At 36.5% G+C, this 24,882-nt stretch overlaps 1 protein-coding gene across 11 annotated transcripts in view; it reads left to right on the top strand.

Moving 5' to 3' along the window:
• Nucleotides 1-24,882, top strand: part of CEP128 (centrosomal protein 128) — a 559,633-nt gene that overhangs the window by 499,073 nt on the left and 35,678 nt on the right. For 8 of the 11 annotated variants that reach the window (XM_072623250.1, XM_072623247.1, XM_072623244.1 and 5 more), the window contains 2 exons: nt 7,826-7,903; nt 11,986-12,099. In XM_072623250.1, the coding sequence (XP_072479351.1) occupies nt 7,826-7,903; nt 11,986-12,099 (192 nt within the window). The remainder of the gene's footprint in view (nt 1-7,825; nt 7,904-11,985; nt 12,100-24,882) is intronic. The other 3 variants (XM_072623249.1, XM_072623253.1, XM_072623248.1) reach the window with 1 other exon arrangement.

The following is a 24,882-nucleotide window of genomic DNA, read 5'->3' as shown; positions in this document are numbered from 1 at the left end:
ATGGAAAAACTATCTGTTCAAACCACAATTTGAACTTAAAACTCTGATTTGTGTGTAGTCTGTGATTTGTTTGCCTACCACTTAAGGTGATAGTTGAAATCTGTTTATCAGTTAATGGGACTGCACAGAACTGGAAAGAACCTTAGGGCTACTCTAAGCCAGTCCTGTGTTGATCTGGAGTCCCTTCAGTTCTGGCGGATTCTATATATCTCCATATAGAAATATTAAAGAATTACTCAAATGAGACTAATCCATTTAGTAGGATCTAAGTTCCTCTGTTTAGAAAGGCTCTCTTTTTTTTGTTTTTGTATCACCAGAATATGTCGAGGTGCCTTCCATATAGTTAGCACTTACTGAATGTTTTTTGAATTACATGGAGGCCTATTTTATTCAACCTTTTCTCCTTGCTTAATGTAATATTTCATGCTCTCACTTAATTCATTAGACCCTAGGATCATAAATTTAGAGTACAGTACAAAGTCATCTTAATGGCCATCTATCAACCCCCTCATTTTATGAATAACAAGCATTCTTGAATTTGATATTCAGTCCCTTTGTTGAGGGAGCAATCTGAATGAGGAATTTTGTGTCTTCAGAAGAAAATTTTATTATTTAAACATTTCTTCTGGACTTCAATCTAAAATTAACAGTTACAGTGTTTTATTGTTTGAAATTCTTTTTATACATTCTGTTGTCTCATAAGCTTGCCACTTGGTCTTTTATTTTTAGCAAACATTAAACATATACATGCTGCATAGCATTCTTATTTTCATTTTCTAAATGGAAGATAGACTTTTAGATCCCCCTTCATTTACTGACCCAAAATACAAAAAGCAGCACTGATAATTCATTTTGCGCACTGAAGCAATATTAGGGAACGTGCACCAACAATACTGGTTTGCCAACCTGTTCCTTATGAATGCTTGGCTTGACTCCAGCCACAGTGTTGCATAGTTTGGGTGAAAATAAGGCCCCGTGGAGCTGATACAGCTGTGTTGAACTTAAATCAGCACTAACTAAAAGGTTCACAGTATATTCTCTTAATGACCTCATCCCTCTCCTCCCTGGAGTTGTGTTTACTTAGGTCCCTTCACCACCTTTCCGTCATTTGTCAGGGACGTTTTGCATCTGATCTCTTTCCAAATTAAACTCAAATGTATTTTGAAACTTAAATAAATAAATTAGTCCAGATCTTTGCTTACTTAATATCTGCATAGTATCTTAAAATACACAAATATTTTTTTAAATGAATAAACCTTTGATTTTTCTTCTCATACTTAATCCTCTGCTCATAGTTGATTTCAATAACAGTGAGTAACATGATGTGGTAATAGGAAATGAAATGTATGAACATTTCTTCATTGGCAAAGAGAAAGATATTTTTCAAAAACACCCACGATCACAGTGATCATTTTGACTTTCTATACAAAAGGCAAAAAAAGCAAAGGTTTCCAGTATACTTCCCCCGAATTCCAAACTGCTGCTTTTTACATTGCCATGTTGTATTTATTCACTTTGCTACAATCTGGGCACAAGAAAAGTCTAAGGGAAAAAATTATGTTGTGCCCCCTCTGAAATTGCTGGGGTATGTAGCAGTTTGGTTTATGTTGACAACTTTAAAATAATGAGTCTGGCAGCTGCTTTTCTGCCTTTGCTGACAGATATGCCTACCTCCTGGACTCTGTGTTTGCTTTTAAAAATAAAATAAAAACACCAAATCCTTCTCAGGTTTTAATGTAAAGCTAAGATACACTAACTGAATTAGTCTAGAACTGCTCAACCTTAGAAGTAGTCACTGTCTGCCTACTTGGAGATGCTCAATGAGTTATTATGTATTCCTCAAGGAATTTAAGGCTCAGTGGAAATGGTATATATGTCAAACTGTCTTTCTTACCAAGAATAAATTAATATGAAGTAAATGAATGGTGAAAGAGCAAACTTGTCTGTAGTTGTTCATTTTTTTCACCTGTTATACTTATCTAAAGAAACCTAGTAGTGAACACTCCATTCTCAGGAATGGTCTTGGCTGCTGGGGTAATGGTAGCATGAGTTATTAGGTAGAGTCCTGAAATTGGAGTCAGAAAGACATTGATTTGACTCCAACATTAGAAACTCAGTAAGCAGTGTGATCCTGGGCAAGTCACTTAACCTCTCTGAGCTTCAATTTCCTCATCTATAAAGTGGAGGTGATAATTTGTAAAGTGGTAAGAATAATTAAGTTTAATACCTTAAAACTTCCCTAAGACTTTTGGAATACATTGTATGTGCTACTGCTAACTGACAGGATCATTCTGAGCTTCGAATAACAGTATCAAATGCTTTACAAACCTGAGAGTACAATACAGAAGGCATTGATCATTGTCATCATCATTCGAGGCTGCTTCCTAAGTGGGAATTACAATATTTTTAGAATATGGGCTTTCATTGGCAGGGATGAACATAAAAGAACAAAGCAAAACAAAAAAAACAACCTTGGGGAAAGAGCCGACTTGGTGAAAAGTTAAACTCTAGATAGGGTATAATTAAAATTGTGTTCAGTTATAAAATGTGCCTATATTTGATGAAGAAAAGGGAAATATATGATATGAAGAGAAAAAAAGGTAGAAAAAGATTTGAAATGAGTATTCTGACTTTAAAATTTAATTTCCTCTGATATATAGAAATTACTTTCAAGAGGCCCGATGGCAGGTACGCCATACTTCATGGTGTTTGTTATTCGGTCATTTTTCAGTCACGTCTGACTCTACGTGACCTCACTGGTTCTTGTTTGGGTTTGGATTTTGCTTTTGTCAAGATACTGGGGTGGTTTGCCATTTCCTTCTCTAGCTCGTCTTTCAGATGAGGAATTGAGGCAAACAGGGTTAAGTGAATTGCCCAGCAGTCAGATTTGAACTCAGGAAGATGACTCTTCCTGACTCCAGGCCTGGCCCTCTATCTAGTACACAGCCTAACTGCCCTCTTAATGGTGTCATGAAATTCTTTTCTCATAAAACAAGGGCATTCATATCCCCAAAGAGGTCCAGTAAGAGATGCACTTCCAGAAATGTCATCACCATATGGCTTTTTCAGTACCTGGAGTACTTAACTGGAGTTGGATATTTAACTGTGCCTACACAGGCATAGATTAATGGAATTTTTTTGGCATATAGGTCTCCATGAATTGTTATAAACCAGTTCCCAGCTGTTTATTTTCCCCCGGGGTTCATGTTGACTCCATATCAAAAGTTAACATGAAAAGAAATTATTTCTCAAAGAATTTATGAATTGAAAGGGCTCCCAGAGGTCATCTGGACCAATGCCTCCCTAAAAGCATGAGTAATATAAGAATTTTGTTTAATGGTCTAGTCTATAAAGTCCTCCACCCTGAGCATATAAAAACCCTCATTTTAATGCCATTTTCTCTACCAAATATGTAACAGTGTGGACTTCATCACTATATTTTTTTAAAGCACTAAATTTGGAGTCTTGTTTCCTGTTTTATATCCAGAAGTTTCAGAATTGGATATTTTTGTTTCCTCTTCTAATCTGGGAACTTCACCCCTTAGAACATCTGAGTAGTTACATTAACCAAATGTTATGATGTATAAGCCCATTTGTCCACTCCTTTTCTTTATTTTCACTTTTAATGAGAAACTGTCTTGTAATATTATGTGAAAGGGAACTATCTTAAATAAACCATTAAACATCCTTTGGATTACTGGGCTATCCTATTCCTAGATTTTTTTTTTAAAGACAAGTACCTGCCTTTTCTTAGGGTTTTCTTGAAATGAATTTCTTAGTTGTTTTTGGTTATTTCCAAGAGAATCTTTAAACATCTATGAGCAGAAGAGTTTAAAGAAATATACCCATGTCTAATTTTATGGTGTTCTCTGAATCTGCGTTAGGAAGCTTGCCAGGTGAGCTAATGTATACAAATCATCGTAGCACCTGTGAATTTCAACAAGTCACTAATTTCAGACTTTACTCAGTTCCTAATGGATATTTTTTCTGGACCACTCTTTGCTTTAGGGAAAAGGTAAACCTGAGACTTGCATGAGGTTAGATCAAGACTTAAAGTAAGCCCAAGACCCCATGCCAAACTCTAACTGAAATGAAAGTTTAGGACTTATATGTGTCTGCCCTCAGGTTATAGGTCCGAGTTGTATAGATAAACACCCTAAAGATACCATGTTGAAAAACAAATTTGCTCAAGAGATATCCCTGAGGGTGAGCTCTGAGGTTGGAATCCCTTGGAACAACTTTTTCATTGTAATTAGACTGATAAATCTAGGCAGTCCTGTCTTCCTTGCTCATGTCTGCTACTTTGCCATTTACTTAGATGCCCTGACATTTATGTATACATGTTCTTCAAATTAATTTGCAGTTAAGCATTTATTTTAAATGCTTACATGCCTTTTTTTTGTCTGTTTGTCCTGTGTCCCTGGCTTAAAGGGAAGTTCCTTAAAGAAAGGGATGGATGGATAGATAGATAGATAGATGATAGACAGATAGATAGGTGACTAGATGGATGGATAGATAGAGATAGCCTTAAACTAAGTCCAAAATCCCATGACAAACTCTAATTAAAAAGTTAGAGTATAGGACCTGCCCTTACATTACAGACCAAAGTTGTATGAATACCCTAAAAATGCAATGAAAAGCAAATGTGCTCTAAGAGATGTTGCCTAATGGTAAACTCTGAGACGGAAATACATACATACATATATATGCATGCATGAATATGTATGTATGTGTGTATATGTATACATGTTTGTGTGTATATATGTTTGTAGGTACATATACATATACCTATGTGTGCACACTCACATACACACACATATATGTGGGGTGGGGTATGTTGGGAGGGAGATAATATCACTTTATAGCATCTGGTGGAGGTTTGTCTAAACCAGGGGTGGGGAACCTGCAGTCTTGAGGCCACATGTGACCTTCTAGGTCCTTGGGTGTGTCCTTTCGACTGAGTCTGAGTTTTTCAGAACAAATCCTTTTATTATGGGGATTTGTTCTGTGAAGTTTAGTTCCCCACACCTGCAATGGGCAGATTGATGAAAATAGAGGGATGACTAAAATGCATTTGTACTAGTTTTGAAAATGCAGAAACCTTTAGAAATAGTACATAAAATATTCAGTCAGTCAAAAATATTTATTGTCTAAGCCTATGAATGCAAACAAAAGTAAAAGCCCACAGTCTAATGAGGGGGACAACATGCAAAAATGAGTATGAGTAAACTATATGCATAATAAGTTAGAAATAGTCTATAGAGGGAGGGCACCAAGAGAGACTGGGAAAGGCTCCCAATGGAAGGTGGGCATTTAGCTTGGACTTATTGGAAACCAGGAGACAGAGAGGAGGAGGGTGAGCATTCCAGGCTTGGGGGTCAGCCAGTGAAAATGCCCAGAGCCCTGCAAGCTTCAGCAGAGCATATACTAAAATTAGAATGATACAGAGGAGATTATAAAATAGATCCTGTGCAAGAATGATACACAGATTCGTGAAGCCTTTCAGGAAGGAAGGAAGGAAGGAAGGAAGGAAGGAAGGAAGGAAGGAAGGAAGGAAGGAAGGGAGGGAGGGAGGGAGGGAGGAAGGAAGGAAGGAAGGAAGGAAGGAAGGAAGGAAGGAAGGAAGGAAGGAAGGAAGGAAGGAAGGAAGGAAGGAAGGAAGGAAATGAAAGAAAAAGGAAGAAAGAAAGAAAAGAAAAAAGAAAAGGTATAGAGTTAGAAGCTAGTGTGTCTTATTCAAGGAATATCAAGGCAGCCAGTGTCATTGGATTGAAGGTGAAGAGTATGTGAGGGTCAGGGAAGCAAGGATGTGAAAAAGCTTGGATAGATGTTATAACTGAAACAAATGGTAAGCCTGAAAGTCAATTTTAGAGACAGAGAAGAATAAATAGATTTAATAAAGAAGGGGCTGGAGAGGTTTTTAAGGTTCACTAGCAAATGCAGCTACTTGAACATACAAGCCCCAAACAAAATATCGCACGCACACACACACACACACACACACACACTCACACACACACACACACACTCACACACTCACCCACATATGGAAACAGTGGCCATATAAGCTTTTATATCCAGTGAGTTGAAAATGTTATAGAAAAAAAATGCTTCTTTAACCTGCATAGTTATTATAGTTGGGTAATATAGTAGTGTAGTAGAGTAAGGCCAGGTAATTTAACCCTTACTCTGAGTAAAAGGCATCCTTGAAGTACTCCAGAGCACTTACCCAAATTTCGGAGTCACTTTTGTGCTGAGGAGAAAGAGTAGGATGAGGAAAGGGATTTCAATGCTTTCAAGATGTAGGCCTCCTCCATTTGTGGACACTACATTGTTAACTGTTTCAATTCTGTTTTCAGACTCATCTGTACTTGCATCTTTCACATGTAAATATAATACTTAAGAAAACCCACAGTTTTTGTGAGTCATCTAAATATAGCATACATGGTTTACTGTTGAATTCAAAACAGTTTAGCTTTGCTCATCTATCTGTGTGTTACACACAGTCAGGGATCTGCCCCATAGATAGACCCTGTAAAAATGCAGAAAGCAATCAGTGCTTTTCTAAATAGGTGGAACAGCATTTAATAGTAACACATGGGCCAAGTTCTCTCTGATTTGAGTTAAATGGAATAAATAAAAGATTAAACCTCCAAAAAATATTTGTTTTCAGACTTTAGGAAGGAGCCAATCTGACTATTTGTGAATGAGCCATAGCATAACAGCTAATAATAATAAATAGCATGTATATAGTATTTTAAATTTTGCAAAGCACCTTACATATATTATCCTACTTGACCCTCACAACAACCCTGGAAGTTAGATTCTATTATTATCTCGATTTTATAGCTCAAGAAACTGAGGCTGAGAGAAGATAAGTGGCTTGCCCAGAGTCAGCCAGCTAGTGTCTTCAGGCAGTATTTGAACTCTGGTCTTCATCACTCCAGTTGCAGCACATTTTCCACTATACCAACTAGCTGCTTCATGTCTAATCTGATATTAATATCTTTTTACAGATTAGATTCTCACTTACCTGTCTTAATTATCAATTCCTCCCCCCCCCCCACAGGAGCTTATCATTTCAAGATGATTCCTTTTTTAGTGCTGATATTTACTTATTGAAAATTTTTAATTTTTAAAACATCTCCTACTCATTACATTATATTAACTTTGAAATGACTTTCAGATAGTTCTTTTCCAAGTCATTTGGAAATTTGTAAGATTTGAGCCATAGTGCTGTGGAAAATGAAAGACTATATACTACCATTGATTTTGTCAGTTACCTAATTCCTTAGTATTTAATTTTGGAAAGCTTTCTTTTTCTGATTTTGTTTTTGAATTCCTATCATAGCACTGACATCTTAGCACAAAGAAATGATGAAAACACTTGACCTCTTTCTAATGGCAACATTTGGTACTTAAAGAACCTGTAATGAGCTATGGAAATAAGCAGCTGCAAACTCATCTCTTTCTCAATGGTAGCTTTTGGTTTATTTATGTTGGTCACCCGTGATTCCAGGTTTGTGAATCAATATTCATATGAAATTCCCTGTAGAATTTGTAATGGCATACAAGCTAAAAGAGAATCTCTGTATCGATAACAGTCATGTAAATTCATTTTGGAAACTGAGGGAAAGGAAGTTATTTCTTCTGGTATAAAGAATTACTATACATATTATATGTGGATAATAGTGGTTTCTATCTATCTTTGAGTATGAGAGGATACATCACTTATTAACAATGGTACAGCTGATATTACTACTTGGGACTTGAAAGGCATTGATCAAATTTTTATGTTTGGTTTCCTTATGTTTTATTTTTTCAGAGTACCCGAGTGGCCTTGGACCATCTGGAGTCTGTTCCAGAAAAACTGAGCCTCCTGGAAGATTTCAAAGACTTTGGAGTAAGAAAGTTTTGGCTTGTCTCTTTCAGTCTTTTCACCCAGATGAAAAAACTTGACATCTTCCTGATGTGCAGAACAGATTTGGGGAGGGATAGAAGGATATGGGGGGAGAGAGGAGCCAAAAGACCTTGGGGATAGAGGTAATGAAATTTACTCTACAATAATCATACTTTATGCTTTTTATTGTTTTTTTAATGACATTCATGAGTCATTGATTAGGAATTATGAATTTTAACAAAGTAACCCTAGAAATATATGTATTTTACCATAATAGATAATTTGGCTGTCAGGATCAGGTTGACTGAGGATTCTCTGAGCCCCAATAGCATGAATTGATTGCAAGTTATTATTACAATGGATAATTTTTTGAATATTGATGGTAATTTCCAAGTTGACATTTTTAATTACAGATAGGCAGGCTAGTCTTTGTTTTAGTTATCTGTTGTCTAGGGTTTCCCTGTAGTGTGCTCTATGGAATGAGATGCACTTAGGACCTAGAATTTCACATGTCCCATGCCATTTATTGATAAAGCTTTTAATTGTGAAGTCAATTATTTGTGTATATTTACCTATTAAAATTGGTTAAAAGATAATTAAAGAAGAGTGATATAAAGAGGATAATCCTGTCAATCATCCTTAATCCCTAGTTTCTACAATTTCTTTTTAATGTCTTATGTCCACATATGTAATTAGTTATGATAGCTACTTTGTGATTATTGGACAATGGGTGTTGCTGAGATTCACAATGAAGCACAATATTTTCTTTGACATCTTTTGCTGTTGGAAGCAAAACCCATCAAAACAGAATGACATTGTTTAAGGTCTTTCGAACTCTGAGTAAGTATTTGAGGAGGCAATAGAAAAGAAATAAGCCTGACCCCTCTCTTGTAAATTATCAGAATCCCAATATAATACTGTCTTTAAGGATCATACTATCATGAAACCACCTTAAGATAAGGCCTTTTAGTATTTTAGGAACTAACCACCTCTGAATGGGATCTTGGGTATTAAAAAATATATTAAACCATAGATTTTAAATCAGTTTCTTATGTTTCTCTTGTTTTGATTATGTACCTTAAATACGAAAATCCTTGTAAAGTGATTGTAGAACTCTTATTAGTATAGATTTATTTTCAACCTAACTTCTACCAGGCCCGCAGGTGACTTGTTAGAACCATATTTTCCCTTTTTTTCCTCCTTAACTATTAGAAAATGGTTTTGAGACCCAAGGACAACCAATAAGACAAGGTGTTAGAGAAACATAACCCTTGACTTGAATGTTAAATAGATATCTTATTTGGATATGTGTATATCATCTCATAACTTTTTTAACAACAATTAACTTTTTGAACTTTTTGAACAGCAAGTTCGTCAACTTATTTTTCTTGAATAGTCTTCACTAAACCTAATTTAAGAATGTAAACAAAAGCAACGTTCTTCTACTATTGCCAAAAAGTGTTACTGAGCATTGCTTATGGGACTGAATCTATCCGTGGATGTTTCGTTCATCTATTCATTTACACACAGGTGTTCGCATGAAAGCATTGCTCAGGTCTGTGATACTACAGAACTCAATATTCAGGGCTAGGATTCTCATTTACTAATTTCAGCCAGTAGAGTTAGAAGCTTAGACCTTTTGTTGTTACACTATTCGATTGGTTTTCAGTCATGTCCAACTTTTTGTGACCCCATTGTCACCGAAGTGGTTTGTCATTTCTTTCTCCTGCTCATTTCATAGATGAGGAATTGAGGCAAACAGGGTGAAGTGATCTGCCCAGGGTCACACAACTAGTAAGTAAGTGACACCAGCTTTGAATTCAGGAAGACGAGTCTTCCTGATTGTAAGCTGAGCGCATTATCTACTGTACTACCTAGCTGCTCCAGCTTTGAGATAGAGGGTTCCAAAGTACATTAAAATGATATATATTCTCAAAGTTATATCTGTACAATGCCCAGATAGTTTAATTTTATTGAAAAAGAAAAGGAGACTTTCAACTGGTTGTTAGTATCATGATGGCAAATTTGTTCTTTTGGTACCTTGTGGCTCTAGCTTACTACTGAAATATGTCAAGTTGTCAGGGTAAGTACAGTAATTGTTATGGGCCTTGCATGAATATATTACTTTATAGTTACAAAGGTATATACGTATATATTTTTTTTCAACAACAACCCCATATGTAAGAATATTGTCCCCATTCTACATATGAAGCTGGTACTAAAACTCTGTTTCATGCTCTTTCCACCTTGCAGCATTGCCCTTAGCACAGAGCTGGGATTAGACACCTAAACTACCTCTTTCAAAGTGAAGGGACAATGAAGTTTGAAGGCACCATATTTCAACAAGAATAGATATGTGCTACACTCCCTCTGCCACCACCCTACTTCCTGCTCCAAACAGACTCAAATAAATTTGTGTACACATAGGCACACATGTATCTGATAATACCTGTCTGATGCTCAATGAAATTATATATTGAAATATATAGTTTATTTCTGAGGCATTCTAAGGGGCTTAAAATATAATTTCAATCTAATATAATGAGAGGGAGACAAAGACGGAAAAACAGAGACTGGTACAGAAAGAGCACACTAAATTTGGAATAAGGAGACCTGAATTGAAGTGTAATAAAAAGAAAAAAGATTAAGAAGCCCAATTAACCAATGGATCTCAGCTCTGCCACTGTACAGCTTTGTGACTTTGGGCAAGTCACTTCCCCTCCTTCCATTCTCAGTTTCCCCATTTTAATAGTGAGAATATTGAGATAATCAACCTAGAGATCTCTTCCAGCACTATTATTTTAATTTAAACCTAATTTTTTTTAATTCTCTGTGCTCCTAAACTTTAAATATTGGATTTGATTCATCTGAAAATGAGTCAGACTTAGTGGTCCAAAAGGTCATGAAATTTGATTTATAAGTAAAGAAATAAATTATATGATTCTACAGTCCGATGTGGAAAACTTTGTTCATTGTATCAATAATTGTTCTTTCTAGCTTCTAGAATCATTTGTCTTCTTTTTATTCAAGTTAGAAATTTCTAATCCCCTGAATTTTAATAGAGTTTCTTATGGTCTGTCCAAAGAAATATAGGCAGAAATTGTTGCTTTCTGGAAGTCACTCAATTCACAGTATCACCTAATTCTCATTGTACCCATGGATGATAGTTTACAACAATAAGATGCTTTACTCTTACAAAACACTTTGAGTAATATTATCTAATTTGATCCTCACAACAGCCAGATGAAGTTGAAAAAATAAGCCAGGAAAATTATAGCAGGTTCTCCCATTTCAGCAGGCAGCTTTAAGACTATAAATTGCAGAGCCTGTGCCTGTCAGCCTTGTTGAAAGGAAATATCCTCAATGGAAGTTGCCTATCACAATGACATTACAGAGCTTTTTTTTTTTTTTTTATGTGAATGTCAAGAGGACAGAATGGGTAGAGGGTCCTGCTTTGGAGTCAGGAAGACCTGGTTTTAAATCTGTCCTTGGATACATACTAACCATGTGACCCTGGGCAAGTCATTTAACCTTGCAGTGACTCACCAAGCAATTCCTTCAGACCATAGATTCCAGGGCATTGTTAGAGGGAGTCTGAACACCGGGAGTTGCCTACATCAGTGAGATAGTAGTTCTGGAGTTTTTGTTATTATCGTTGCTTTAAATCTCTCACAAGTGTAATCATAATAATGCCAGTGTGTTATCTGAAAAAAAATAGCAAGGCCAAGTACTTTCGTATTGTTAATCACCCTTGAATAAATCAGTGCTAGATTTAAGACTGGCAAAGTTTTGTTTTTATATCTGGAAGGTGACAAGGGGCACTGAAAAGTGATTATCTCTAGAGAAGATAGGTACCAGGTGAGTAACACCTATTTTCTTTTCCACAGTGGCATCCAAGGTGATAATTTCATTCCTCCCTTTTTTCTTATCAGAATAAGATTCTTCTTTTAGGTGCAAATGCTCATGATTAGTGTTTTCTGTTTAATAAATGTCCTTTTTTTGTCATGTTTTCAGGTTCTTATTTTTCTTCCATGAGCTAGTTATTGTCATCCAAAACAGTTCAGGATTTTTTGCTGTATTTCCAGGATTCCTGTGGTCCAAGGGATGTGATTGAAGGGAGATGTGCTAAATACAAAGAGCTTGTGGATTCTCTTCAGCATCAACTAAATGACTGTAGTCACAGAATCAAAAAGTTGAAAGTAATGGCCTTTCTTTTCCTTTTTAGTTTTTGAGCATCATTCTCTTTTTCATAATTATAACTTCCTTCCAAATGGCTCCAGCAATTGTTTGGGTAGAAGTTCCCCATGATATAAAAACAAAATTTGATGGGAAATGGTGGAGTAGGGTTGGGGAAGGAGCTTACAGAGTTGTGGTTAGAGATTGAAACAAGCTTGTGCCATCATTTGACCACTGATGATTCTTACTGGGTGAGGGTTGATTTTATTTAGGAAGGTCCTAGGAGTCCATGGGATTAGGGAAAATCTGGTCCCTTAGTTCAGTAAATAGTATTAGCAGCAATACTTCTCCCTGCTTCACGCCCTCCCCCAAAAGCATCTCCCTTTTTATCCTGCCCACACAAGTTCCTATTTTTAGTAAATCAGGGTCCTGACAGGATTCATTCTGTCTTCCCTCAGGGCATGGATCCCATCTCAGATATTTTTTTTATTGCTTCTACTCAGCAGAGTAAACTGGGAAGCTTTAGTCTTTGTCTACAGATACCTTTATCCTCACTTACAGAATATGTTTCACCTGGAATGTGGGTGACCCTTTAGCATGGTGTGATAGACTTGGTGCTGGACTTGGAGTTAAGAAGGGCGTGGTTCAAATCCTGCTGCAGGCATTTACCGGCTGACTCCGAGCCAAACACTTAGCCTCTGTTTGCCTCAGTTTCCTCAGGTTGGACTCAAAGGTTTCAAGGGTCTCTTTTAGTTCTAAATCTGTGATTCTCTGAACAACACATCATGGTCACTTTACCTTAGCACATATATGTGTGCAGGCAATCCTCAAGTGATCTCAGAGTTGCTCAGTCTTTTATAATTTTGCAAGCCACCACATTGACATGTACATTTAAAATATATACAGACTCATTCGTTAGAGTCTTAACAGAATTATTACAGTACTAGAAATTGTCTCTTCTTCTGCTTTCAAACTGAACTCACATTTATTGTTTTAAGTCTAATTATAACTTTCATGTCCAAAAAATTATCCTAGGCATTTGTAAGAAAAACCTGCTATTCCTCCAAAACCCCAATTGAAACCTAAAATGAATTGCTATAAATGATTCCTATAGTTATTAAAAGGGCGACCTATGATCTTGTGTCCTTTTATCTTCATTTCCCCCAGAATGGTATCATTTGGCCTCGTTCCTGACAAAGACTGCCTTAGTTGACGTCATGGAAGTCTGCACAATAGTCCTCCAGTACATCCCTCAACATTTACCTCAGGCCCCAATTATCTAAGGCTTCCGATTATTTCACCTTTTAAAATTAGTCCCCTTCCCTGCAATATCTGTATTGCTCAGGCCATGAAAATCTTCCCGAGCTTCCCACCTATCTAACTTTGTTTGGAAATCCCCATAGAATCTAAGGCTCCATCTTTAATCTGGGAAAATCTGGTTTCTCTAAAGACACACAGATACACCACATGGCATCTTAGGTCAGTGGAGGTCTTGATGTAAATGAAACATTTAAAAACAAATTATTTTCCAGGAATTATTTTTGAACTCAGATGACTCAGTGCTATCTGGTGACACCCAGGTTGTTATAAATCAATGCAATTTCCATAACAACATATGGCAAAGTTATGAATGTTCAACATGTTCAGCAAGTAGAGTAATCTTGACGAAGTTCCATTTTTAAATTAGGTTCACAGCTGATGGAGGGAATGTAGTGTGGTTTATAAGAGAAACTGACATTCAGCAAAATGAAAAATGTTTGAAAATCCTGCAAGTAGATTTGAATAGGTCTGAGTATAGGAAGAAACCACAAAGAAGATGTTAAAGTTGTATTTTCCCACATTAATAATACTTCGGCGATTTTTCATTTTTGAACAATGTCCATAATTAATAAATAGAACATACTTTATTTATCACCACACTGTTAGAAATCTATTAGGCATCTAGCTTGAAACAAGTGAGCTACAACACCGGCATCAATCCCTCATGTCAGTTTTGTTACAGCTGGAGAGGAGCATCATTACATTTCCTTGTTGCTATTTGTAATTACCCAATCATCCCAAACCCATGTATTTTTAAATCTAGATTGATTAAAAAAGACAGGAAAAAAGAAACCAGCTTCAAAAGGAGGCCCCTAGTGCAGATGACATGTCTTGCCGTCTTGGGGAAGGTCTTCATAATCTAAGGAACATTATCTGAGGATAGTCATTACCACTGCCAAGAAGCTAAATCATAGCCAAAGTTTAACAGAGCAACTTCTGGAGAGTAAAACAAAGAAGTTACTTATTTGTTGAATTCTTTCATAAAAGATATTTTTCAAGATGTACCTATTTCTCCACATTATGCTGGGGTATGGAATATGAGAAATGGGTGACTGAAAAGACTCCAGGATGGTAGAACAACTGGAGAGTCTGGTTTTACAAAATCAGTTTGTGTGGGATAATTTCAACTAACACTCTTCATCCTACCAGATGACCTGTGCAAGTATGATACAGTAGAGAAGAACCATGGGTCCACTCTTTCTTTTTTCAGACTCTTTTATTTTAAAATGAAGAAAAGTGATTTTGAAGTGCTCCATGAGAAGCTGAAGGGGTGAGAAGTGGAAAGAGCATAGCATTTACAGTTAGAGGATCAGGTTCAGATATTTACTCTTCTACTTGCTAGCTATGTGACTTTGGGCAAATAAATTTCCCTGTCTTAGTCTCAGTTTCCTCATTTGCCAAATAAAGTGGTTGGGCTAGATGGTTTGTACAGCCCCATCCAGCTCTAAATCCTATGATCCTATAACGCACAGGTAGTGTTTTCTTCTTATTCCTAAAGTTATTAACCCTGAAGTCTTTAATTTAATTGGGGGTGTGGGAGGGGATTAAATTGCTCTAAGGTTTTTGGGACACCCTGTATTTGAAGGTTATGAAGTTGGAAGAGAAAAGATGTTGTGTAAAGTGAGTGACTGGATGCAAAAATGATTTTGAAGAACAACAAAGCCTTTTTGGACCATGTCTTAAGATGCAATCGCAGATAGACTCTTAGCACATCTCACAAGGTTTAGGAAGTATGTCTCACCAGGAGTAAGTGACAGGAGACTCAGCAGTCTGATCAGAAGTGCTTTGAGTTAAAATATGATGGAAAGAAAAAAAAACAATTTAAAATTGTAAAAGTAAATGCTTTGGAGGACAAAAAAAACGACATAAGCAGGAGAAGAATTAAGGAAAGTGCTTGCAGTAATTCACAAAAACAAATGATAGGAGAAAAGGTTGGGAACAATTCTTAATACTTCAGAGTCTAAATGACACTGAACAGAGTACACAGTTTAATAAAATAATAAAACCAACTCAGAACTATAGGACTGCGACTTATGATTGGAATATGGCAGTGAAAAGAGGGTGCATTTCCTCACATAATAGAGATCTAAGGATAATGCAAGAGGATAACAGTACGTTAGGAAAATATGTATCTTTATGAACACCTAAAAACTTGAGAGCAGAAGCAGAGTAGGATGTATTAAAAGAGATTAAAGGAGAGAGGAATGAAAATGGTAGTGCTATAGGAATGTACTACTGTTCACCTGGCCAGATGTAAGATGTAAGTGATATTTTCCTAATAGGTTGTAAAGTTGGTTTATAAGTAAGATGGGGAGGGGTACTTTACTTTAGTAGAAGCTTGAAGCTACTAAAAGCAAAACGTTTGCCAAGTTCTACATTTGTTTGCTAAGCTTCATCTCTTATGTTTAAAAAAAGCTCCTATTGTAGACATAATAGCTTTCATTGATCTTAGTATGGCCAACAAAGTAGGCCTAGGTGGTTGGAGAAAACAAATATGATGGAAGGAACAGTAGAAGAAGATTCCCGTAATATATATTTAGTCTGTCTGTCATTTAACATCTGTGTGATCTTGGGCAAATAATTCTCTCTGTGCCTTATTTTTTTTCAACCTGAAAACTGAGATCAGAGTAATGAGGTCTCTGAGGTCCCTCACATTTCTGTCATTCGTGATTTTAACTCAAAGCAGTAGGAACTTACGGAGAAAGCTGACCATATCCTTTTAGATTTTTAATAGTAAAGACAGAGAATACTGGGCACAGCCTAGACTTTAGGAAAGCACATGACTAGGGGGTTGTAAAAGGGGAAAACTATTCAAGAGGAAATAGGAGTCTTTCAGGAATAAAATTTGGACAAGATAGATTTTTTTAAAAAATTATGTCAAGGACAAAGTAAGTCATTCCAGACTATGCTCTTTTTTGTTGGTTTCGTTGTTATAATACATATATGTGTATGTGAGAGTGTGTATGTGTGTGTATATGTGTGTATATATATGTATATATATGTGTGTGTGTGTGTGTGTATATACTATTCCTTATTTAAAATCTTATATTGTTATTATACTATTTTATCTTATAAGTGGAAAGTCATGACTTTGGAAAAGAAAGTAAAATTTGGACTTTTTTTTTAAGCATTTCCAGATTGGTTCATCAGGAGAATGACATTCGCATACTACAAAAGTATTTTAGCTAGGCCTTTGAAAAAGTTTCTAAATGTTCTTTTAGACAAAATAGAAAGCTGTGGTTTAGATGTTATTACCAGACTCAAATAGTGGTAGTTAATGGATCTATGTCAACTTAGTGGAGGAGGTTGCTCTGAAGCTTTTTACTTGGCCTTGCTCTGTTGAACTTTTTGTCAGTTACTGAGATGAAGGCATAAGTATTATACTTGTCAAATAGACAGTTTACGCAGAGCTGGAATGGATAGTTGATCCACTTGTTGACAAATCTGGGATCTAAAAAGGGTCTCTCAGTGGACAGTAGACTAATTCTAATAACATGTACTTCATCAAGATAAACTATAATGTCTTAAACCTTGGTTCAAAAATTAACTGAATAGATATTGGAAAGAGAAGAGATGACTAGACACTAATTCATATAAAAAAGACCTATGACTTTTAGCAGACTTCAAACTTAACATTAATCTTTTTTATTTTAAACATTTTTAAAAATTTGAGTTCCAAATTCTCTCCCTCCCTCCAGCCTCTACCCTGTCCGCTGAGAAGGCGAGCGATATAATATCCATTATACATGTGAAATCACAAAACATATTTCCATATTAGCCATGTTGCAAAAAAAGCAAGAAAAATAAAGTAAGAAAATGATATCTCACTTTGCACTCTAGAGGTGGATAGCAATTTTCATCATCCATCCTTCCCAGTGATTTTGGATTATTGTTTTGATCAGTCTGTCTTTCCTTCAGTGGATAGTATAATTGCTTTTACTGTCAGTGATTCCTTGGTTCTTCTCACTTCACTTTCTATCCATTCATATAGGTCTTTCCAGGTTTTTCTGAAACCATCCTGCTCGTCATTTCTTATAGCACAATAATGTTCTATCACAGTGATATACTACAACTTTTTTAGTCATTCCCCAATTAGTGAGCATTCCCTCACATTCCAATTCTTTTCTACCACAAAAAGAAGTCCTAGAAATATTTTTGTACATATGGATGCTTTGCCTTTTTCTTTGATTTCAGACAGACCTAGTAGAGTTATTGCTGGGTCAAGGAGTATACGCAGGTTTATAGTCCTTTAAGCATAGTTCTAAATTGTTCAGAGTGGTTGAACCAGTTTGTAACTCCACCAAGGTATTTCAGAGTTGTTTTAATTTATATTTCTATAATCAGTTGTGAATTAGAGCATTTTTCATATGACTACAGGTAACTTTGTTTTCTTCTTCTGAAAACTACCTGTTCATATCCTTTGACCATTCATCAACTGGGCAATGGCTCTTATTTTTGTAAATTTGACTCAGTTCCCTACATATTTGAGAAATAAGATCTTTATCTGAGAAATTTGTGGTAAAAATTTTTATATTACTTCATTGTCTATGGTACCTCTTATCAAAATGCAGTTTTCCCAAACATCTCTTTAAATGTTGAGGTCTACTTTTGCTTTTGCTTTTGCTTTGTATGGGGTAATGATTGGTACCCCTGCCTTTTTTACTTCAGCTGAGGTATATTAGATCTGTTCCAGCTCCTTGTTTTAGCTATCTGTGTGTCGTTCTATTTGAAGAATCTCTTGCAAAGAGCATAATGTTGGATTCTGATTTCTGATACATTCTGCTAAGCACTTCTGTTTGATGGATGAGTTCACCACATTTCCATTTACAATTATGATTACCAACTGTGTATTTCCCTCAAACCTAGTTTTTCCATTTATCATTCTCTCTCTCTCTTTTCTGTCTCGTCCCTCCCCTAAAGTCTGTTTTTGCTTTTGACCACTGCCTCTCTTAATTCGCTCTCCCTTTTATTACCCTCCCACCCTTTCTTGTGTGTCCTTCCCCTCCTTCTTCCCTGTAGGGTTGTTGTTTTTGTGTGTTCCTCCTTCTTTTTCAAAGACCGTGATGTCAGAGAAATGATGACATGACTTGCACTGGACCTTGTCTTGAGTGAGGGAGAGCTATAGGGTTGTGCAAGGTCACCAGCCTCACTTTCTCCTCCTGAGCCACCTGGATCCAGTGACATTCATCAGGATGACTAGAGATGGCCCAGGATGCAGTGGGAGACATTGGCCTTTTAGGATAAGGCCTTTTCAGGTACTCGCTTAAAGTGAGTTAATGCCCATTCCGTGAAGAGGCCTCTTTAAAAGTAGACATGGAAATGGCCCCTTTAATAGAAAGAAAAAAATAGACAAAACACACTGGGAGGGGTGGGACCAAGTAGGATAGCATCCAAATTCTTAGAGAAGAAGTTAGGGGAGTTACTGGAAGAAGTAAAAAGCAAAACTGTACTAGTGGGAAACCTCAACCTCTCCCTCTCAGAACTGGATAAATCTAGCCACAAAATAAACAAGAAAGAAGTTAAGGAGATGAATTAAACCTTAGAAAAGTTAGATATGATAGACCTCTATAGAAAATTGAATGGGGGTAGTAGAAAGGTAATAAATCATTTTCTCAGTTGTACATGGCACTATGCAAAAAACTGACCATGTACTGGGGTGTAAAAACCCCAGAATACACAACTGATTTATATATACATTTTTCACTCTTTGAACCACTTTAGATGAGAGTGAGATTCAAGTATTGCCCACCTACCCCCTTCACACACACACACACCCCATTTCCCCCTCCATGTAAAAAACTCTTCTTATACACTTTTTTGTGGGATAATTTTCCCCATTCTTCCTTTCTTTTACCCTTCTCCTAGAGAATCCCTTTTTCTCTCCCCTTATCCAAAATAATAATCCATGCCCTCATATCTATGACCTTTGTCTGTATAGCCTTCTTCTAACTTCCCTAATGATGAAGATCTTAGGAGCCACATGTATCATTTTCCCATGTAGGAATTTAAATAGTTTAAGCTTATTGAATCCCTTATGATTTATCTTTCATGGTTACCTTTTTATGCTCCTCTTGAGTCTTATGTTTGAATGTCTAATTTTCTATTCAGCTCTGATCTCATCAGGAATGCTTGAAAGTTCTCTATTTCTTTAAGCATCCACTATCTCTCCTGAAGGGTTATACTGTTTTGCTGGATAGGTTATTCTTGGTTGTAATCCTAGTTCCTTTACATTTTAGAATATCATATTCCAACAACTCTGCTCCTTTAACACTGAATCTGCTAAATCTTGTGTGATCCCAACTGTGGCTCCACCATATTTGGATGGTGTCTTTCTGACTGCTTACAATATTTTCTCCTTGACCTGGGAGCTCCAGAATATGGCTGTATTAGTCTTGGTATTTTTTATTTGGGGATCTCTTTTAGGAGGTGATCAGCAAATTCAATTTCTATTTTACCTTTTGGACTTAAGATATCAGGGCAATTTCCCATATAACTTCTTGAAATGTGCTGTTTAAATTCTTTTTTTGAGCATGGCTTTCAGTTATTCCAATATATTTTGATTTATCTCTCCTTGATCTATTTTCCAGGTAATTTGTTTTTCTGATGAGATATTTCACATTTTCTTCTATTTTTTTTCATTCTTTTGACTTTGTTTTTATTGTTTCTTGATGCCCCATGGAGTTATTAGCTTCCACTTATCCAGTGCTAATTTTTAAAGAACATTTTTCTTCAGTGAATTTTTGTTCCTCATTTACCATTAGGCTAGTTTTCTTTTTTAAGGTGTTATTTTCTTCAGTTTTTTTCTTTGTTTTCCAAGCTATTAATTCTCTTGTCATAATTTTTCTTGCAGCACTCTCATATCTTTTCCCAATTTTTCCTCTATCATTCATAATATTTTCTTTAAGTCTTCTGGGAATTCTTGTTGGGCTTGTGTTGAGGCTTTGTTTGTAGATGTTGTCGTCTTCTGAGCTTGTGTCTTGGTCTTCTCTGCCACCATAGTAGCTTTTTATGGTCAAGTTCTTTTGTTGTTTGCTCCTTTTTCTAGCCTGTTTTTTTACTTTGAACTTTACACTCATATTGGGCTCTACTCATCTGAGACAGTGTCCCAAGCTTCAGGCTTTGTCATGTTGCTTTTTTCAGTGCTAGTTCCAGGGGTCTAAAAGTTTTTGGTGCTTCCAATGTGAGGTGATCTTGGAAGAGATGTAGTCCCTGCTCTCCTGTACTACCCTCTGATCTTCACCCAAGAAAACCCTCTGTTCCCCTGCAGCTGCAAGTGCCAGCACTCCTCTTTGTCCTGGAACTGTGACCAGAACCCTTGCTCCCTTGTGACCAACCACAAGCTGTCTTGTCTACCCTGGAACTTTGACCTAGAAGAGCATATGAGCAGTCATCATCAGCTGTCCCCAGTGTCTGCAAAGGTCCTCTGTAATCTCTTTCTGACTGGTTGTCTGACACCTTACTGGGGCTGAGAGCTCCTGAAGCTGGTGCTACCAGTGTTACATAGCCTCCAAGGTCCATAGCTGGTGCTGCCAGTGCATGCACCCTAGCATTGCATGTCTTAAAATGGGGTATAAACATAAGTAATTAGTTCATAGTTTTTGCCCATATAAGGATAATGTCCAGAATGAGGAAGATAGTGATTCTACTATGGCCTTGGTGAAACTATGTTTCAACTTGAACATTGTTTTTAGTGCTAGGGCATTGTGTGTTAAAAGGAACGTTGGTGGGCTGGAGCATGTTGAGAGGAGGCAGCCAGGGTAATAGCTTCTATAAAAGAAAAGTTTTTAAGGATGGAGAAAGTATCATTTTCAAGGATCTGAAGTGCTGTCATATGGAAAAAGAATCATACTTCTATTGCTTGGCCTACAGGCCAGAACCAGATCTGAAATGTGGAAGATGCAGAGAGGCAAATCTTGGCTCAAGATGAGGCAAATCTTCTGAATAATTTGATTTTGCCTTAAAATAAAATAGGATAAGAGAGCCTCTACAGGACCTTTCTAACTCTGAGACCTTTTGATTTTATAAGTTACAGAGATCTAATTCCACATAATTTCAGGTTCCTACCAACATTATACTTGAAAAACAATCACTGTATTTCTTTTGATAGAACGGTAGCTGTTAGAATAACTGAGCAATTTTGGCAACCAACTTTGTTATGTTGTTGGTGTTGTAAGAAGCCAGTGAAACATTTGATCCAACCAGACTGCTTGTGTAGTGAAGGGTGAGCAGGAAGTGAGTGTTCAAGTCTCTCTTAGTTCATGAGTTAGAGTCAGCCTCCTGCTGTTTACTCCATGGTAATCACCGAAGCAAAAAATGATCAGATTTCTAGAAACCTGTTTAGATTCTGAATTGGGACCAAGGACCACAGTGATTGAGAGCATAATGTAATATTGTACTAAGTTGACTAGCTTACTAAGCAAGCCTTCTCTGAACGTCCATATTGTGAAGCAAAATAAAAAGTGGGATCTAACACGATATTTTCTTTGTAGACAACAGAAACATTTCATAGCTTCTCTTTGGTCAGGACTAATTGAGTTTTTGCACCACTTACAGCTTCTCCTTTGTTGTCATAGCTGTTCCAAATAGAACCAAATATTGAAATGCCAGTAACAGAAGATCACTCATCTGATTCACAAGCTATAAGGCAGTGCCTTTCCAACCTGCCTTTTTTAGTTCATGTCTGCACAAAAATACTACTTATTTTTAATGGATGGTATTATAAATAAAACTAAATTCTTTCATATTCTATAAGGAAAGGAGACATTTTCCATACCTAGAATAGCTTCCTTTTCATTATACACATCTTTTCAAAACCATCTCAGATAAAACTTTAAGAATTAAACCTTATCTGATCTGTTTAGGCAGAAGTAAGCCCTCCATCCACAGGTCTTCCATAACACTGTTCATCTCTTACATTTTTGTCTTAATCTGCTATAGATTGTTCCATAACTTTAATTCTTATCAAACCCCAACCTCACTTTATTCCTTTAACTTTCATTAAATGACTTTGCTTCCTGCTTTACCTGAGAAAATACAGGTATGAATGTGAACTTGTCCACTGACCTCCTCCATACCTGAAAACCATTGCAGAGCTTCACCTTTCTTCTCATTCCTGTTGCCTCATCTAAAAGGCACTCCTCCCTGCCAAAACTGTCCTTTCTATGAGCCGCTGATCCTACCCCATTCCCCCTCCTCCAGAACATTTTTCCATTGATCACACCCTCTCTTGCATCACCAGTTGCTCTTTCATTGACTCATTCCTATCCTTCTACAAACATGCTCAAGTCTCCACCTCCTTCAAAACAAAACAAACAAAAACACTTTCCCAGATACCATTTCAGGTCACAGCCTCCTCTCATTCTTCTCCTCCATTGTAAAATTTCTTTTAAAAAAGTGTCCTTTCCTTTCTTTTCTCTGCCTACATTTACTTCTCAGCTTTGTTGTTCTTATCCATATACTATGTAAAAAGTATTTTCTCAGATGTAACCAATGCCTTCCTAGTTGTCAAGTGACATAGCTTTTTCTTATTTCTCCTCCTTGACCTTTCTGTAGTTTTTGATATTTCCTCTTTTCTTACTACATGTTTATAATGTTCTTTCCTTCTCTCTTTTTGACTCCTTTTTTGTCACTTTTCATGTCTGTCTCTTCTTCCCTAAAGTATAGACCCCCCCCTTTTTTTTTCCTATTCTCCTTCCCTTGGTAATTACATCTTCTTTTATCATTATATCTGTTCAGGTGACTCTGAATCAGTATTGTCAGTCCTGACACCTCTATTAGGTATCCTACAGACAAACTCAGGATGTCCAAGATGAAATTAATCAACTTTCCAAAATAACTCCCCTCCCCTAACTTTCTGATTCTGGTCGAGGCACTACCATTATCTCAGTTACACAGGCTGGAATTCTCCAACTTATCTTTAGTGCCTTCTTGTCATCTCTACCGCCTTCCTAATCTAGACAATTGACAAATTCTACATTTGTAAAACCTCTTGAATTGCCACTCTTTTCTGTTCCTATGATAATCGTATATACTGTTTTTTGCTTGAGATATTATAATAACAGAGTTTTCCTGCCTCTACTTTCTCCCCACGACAATCTATTTTTTATTTGTCCTGGCATAAATACCTCTACTAGGTCTATATCCCAAAGAGATCATAACAGTGGGAAAAGAACCCACATGTACAAAACATATTTATAGCAGCTCTTTTTGTGGTGGCCAAGAATTGGCAATTGAGGGAATGTTCACCAATTGGGGAATGGCTGCACAAGTTGTGTTATATGAATGGAATGGAATACTGGTTTTTGTTCCATGAGAAATGATAAGCAGGTGAACTTCAGAAAAATTTGAAAAGACTTATGTGAACCGATGCTGAGTGAAGTAAGCAGAACCAGGAGAACATAGTGTACAGTAAAAGCAATATTGTGCTATAATGAACTTTGGTAGACTTAACTCCTCTCAGAAATACAAAGATCTAAAACACTTCCAAAAGACTCAGGATGGAAAATGCTGTCCACCACATCCAGAGAAAGAACTGAGGAGTCTGAATGCAGATCAAAGCATACTATTTTTTTCTTTTCTTTTCTTTTTTTTTTTTTTTTTGTTTCTTCTTTCTTGTGCTTTTCTCCTTTGGTTGTAATTCTTCTTTACAGCATGACTAATGTGAAAGTATGTTTAATATGATTTTACCTGTATAATCCACATCAGATTGCATACTGTCTTGGGAAGGGGGAAGGAGAGGGAAGGAGAGAAAATTTAAACCTCAAAATCTTATAGAAGTGAATGTTGAAAACTAAAAACAAATAAATAAAATTTAAAAACAAACAAACAATTAAGATTGTGACAACTGCTACCATCATTTCTTGACAAATAAAAGAAGAAGAAATGGAAAAAAATATTATCTTGGCATAATACATTGTTCTAATGGTCATTTCTCAGTTTAGGAGTCACCAGTGGCTACCCATTGCCTATACAGTAAAATTGGAATTCTTTTAGCTGGGATTCAAGACTGTCTACAATCTGATTCCAAGCTATTTTTCTAGTCTCACCTTACTACCCTTTCCTACATTACAGTCCATGCAAAACTTTTCCATCTCCATATCTTTATGTTCTTCCCATAATTAGAATGCTCTTTATCTCGTTCCTTCTCTCCTACTTTGAAGATCATAGATTTAAAATCTAATCCTTTAATTTTATAGCCAGTGCTTCTTAAACAGTGGGTTGTAACCCCAAATGGTATAGCAAAAAATTGAGAAACAGTAAAAGGCTTCTGAACACACAATGACCAAAAATTGATTAAAAATCAAACTTGTAATGAGTCCAAGATGTTTCTGGCTGTGCTTGCTCAAGTTGCAGCTTTGGTTCTAAACCCAAGGTATGTGTACTTTGCACTTTACATGCACTCAGGCCATGTAACACCACTGCCAAAACAGGGGAAAGGGTCTCAAGTAGAAAAGGTTGGGGGAGAAGCCAAGATGGCGGAGTAGAAA

Source organism: Notamacropus eugenii, chromosome 7, assembly GCF_028372415.1.
Source record: "Notamacropus eugenii isolate mMacEug1 chromosome 7, mMacEug1.pri_v2, whole genome shotgun sequence".
Lineage (NCBI taxonomy): Eukaryota > Metazoa > Chordata > Mammalia > Diprotodontia > Macropodidae > Notamacropus > Notamacropus eugenii.
This window is presented reverse-complemented; position numbering and strand designations above follow the sequence as displayed.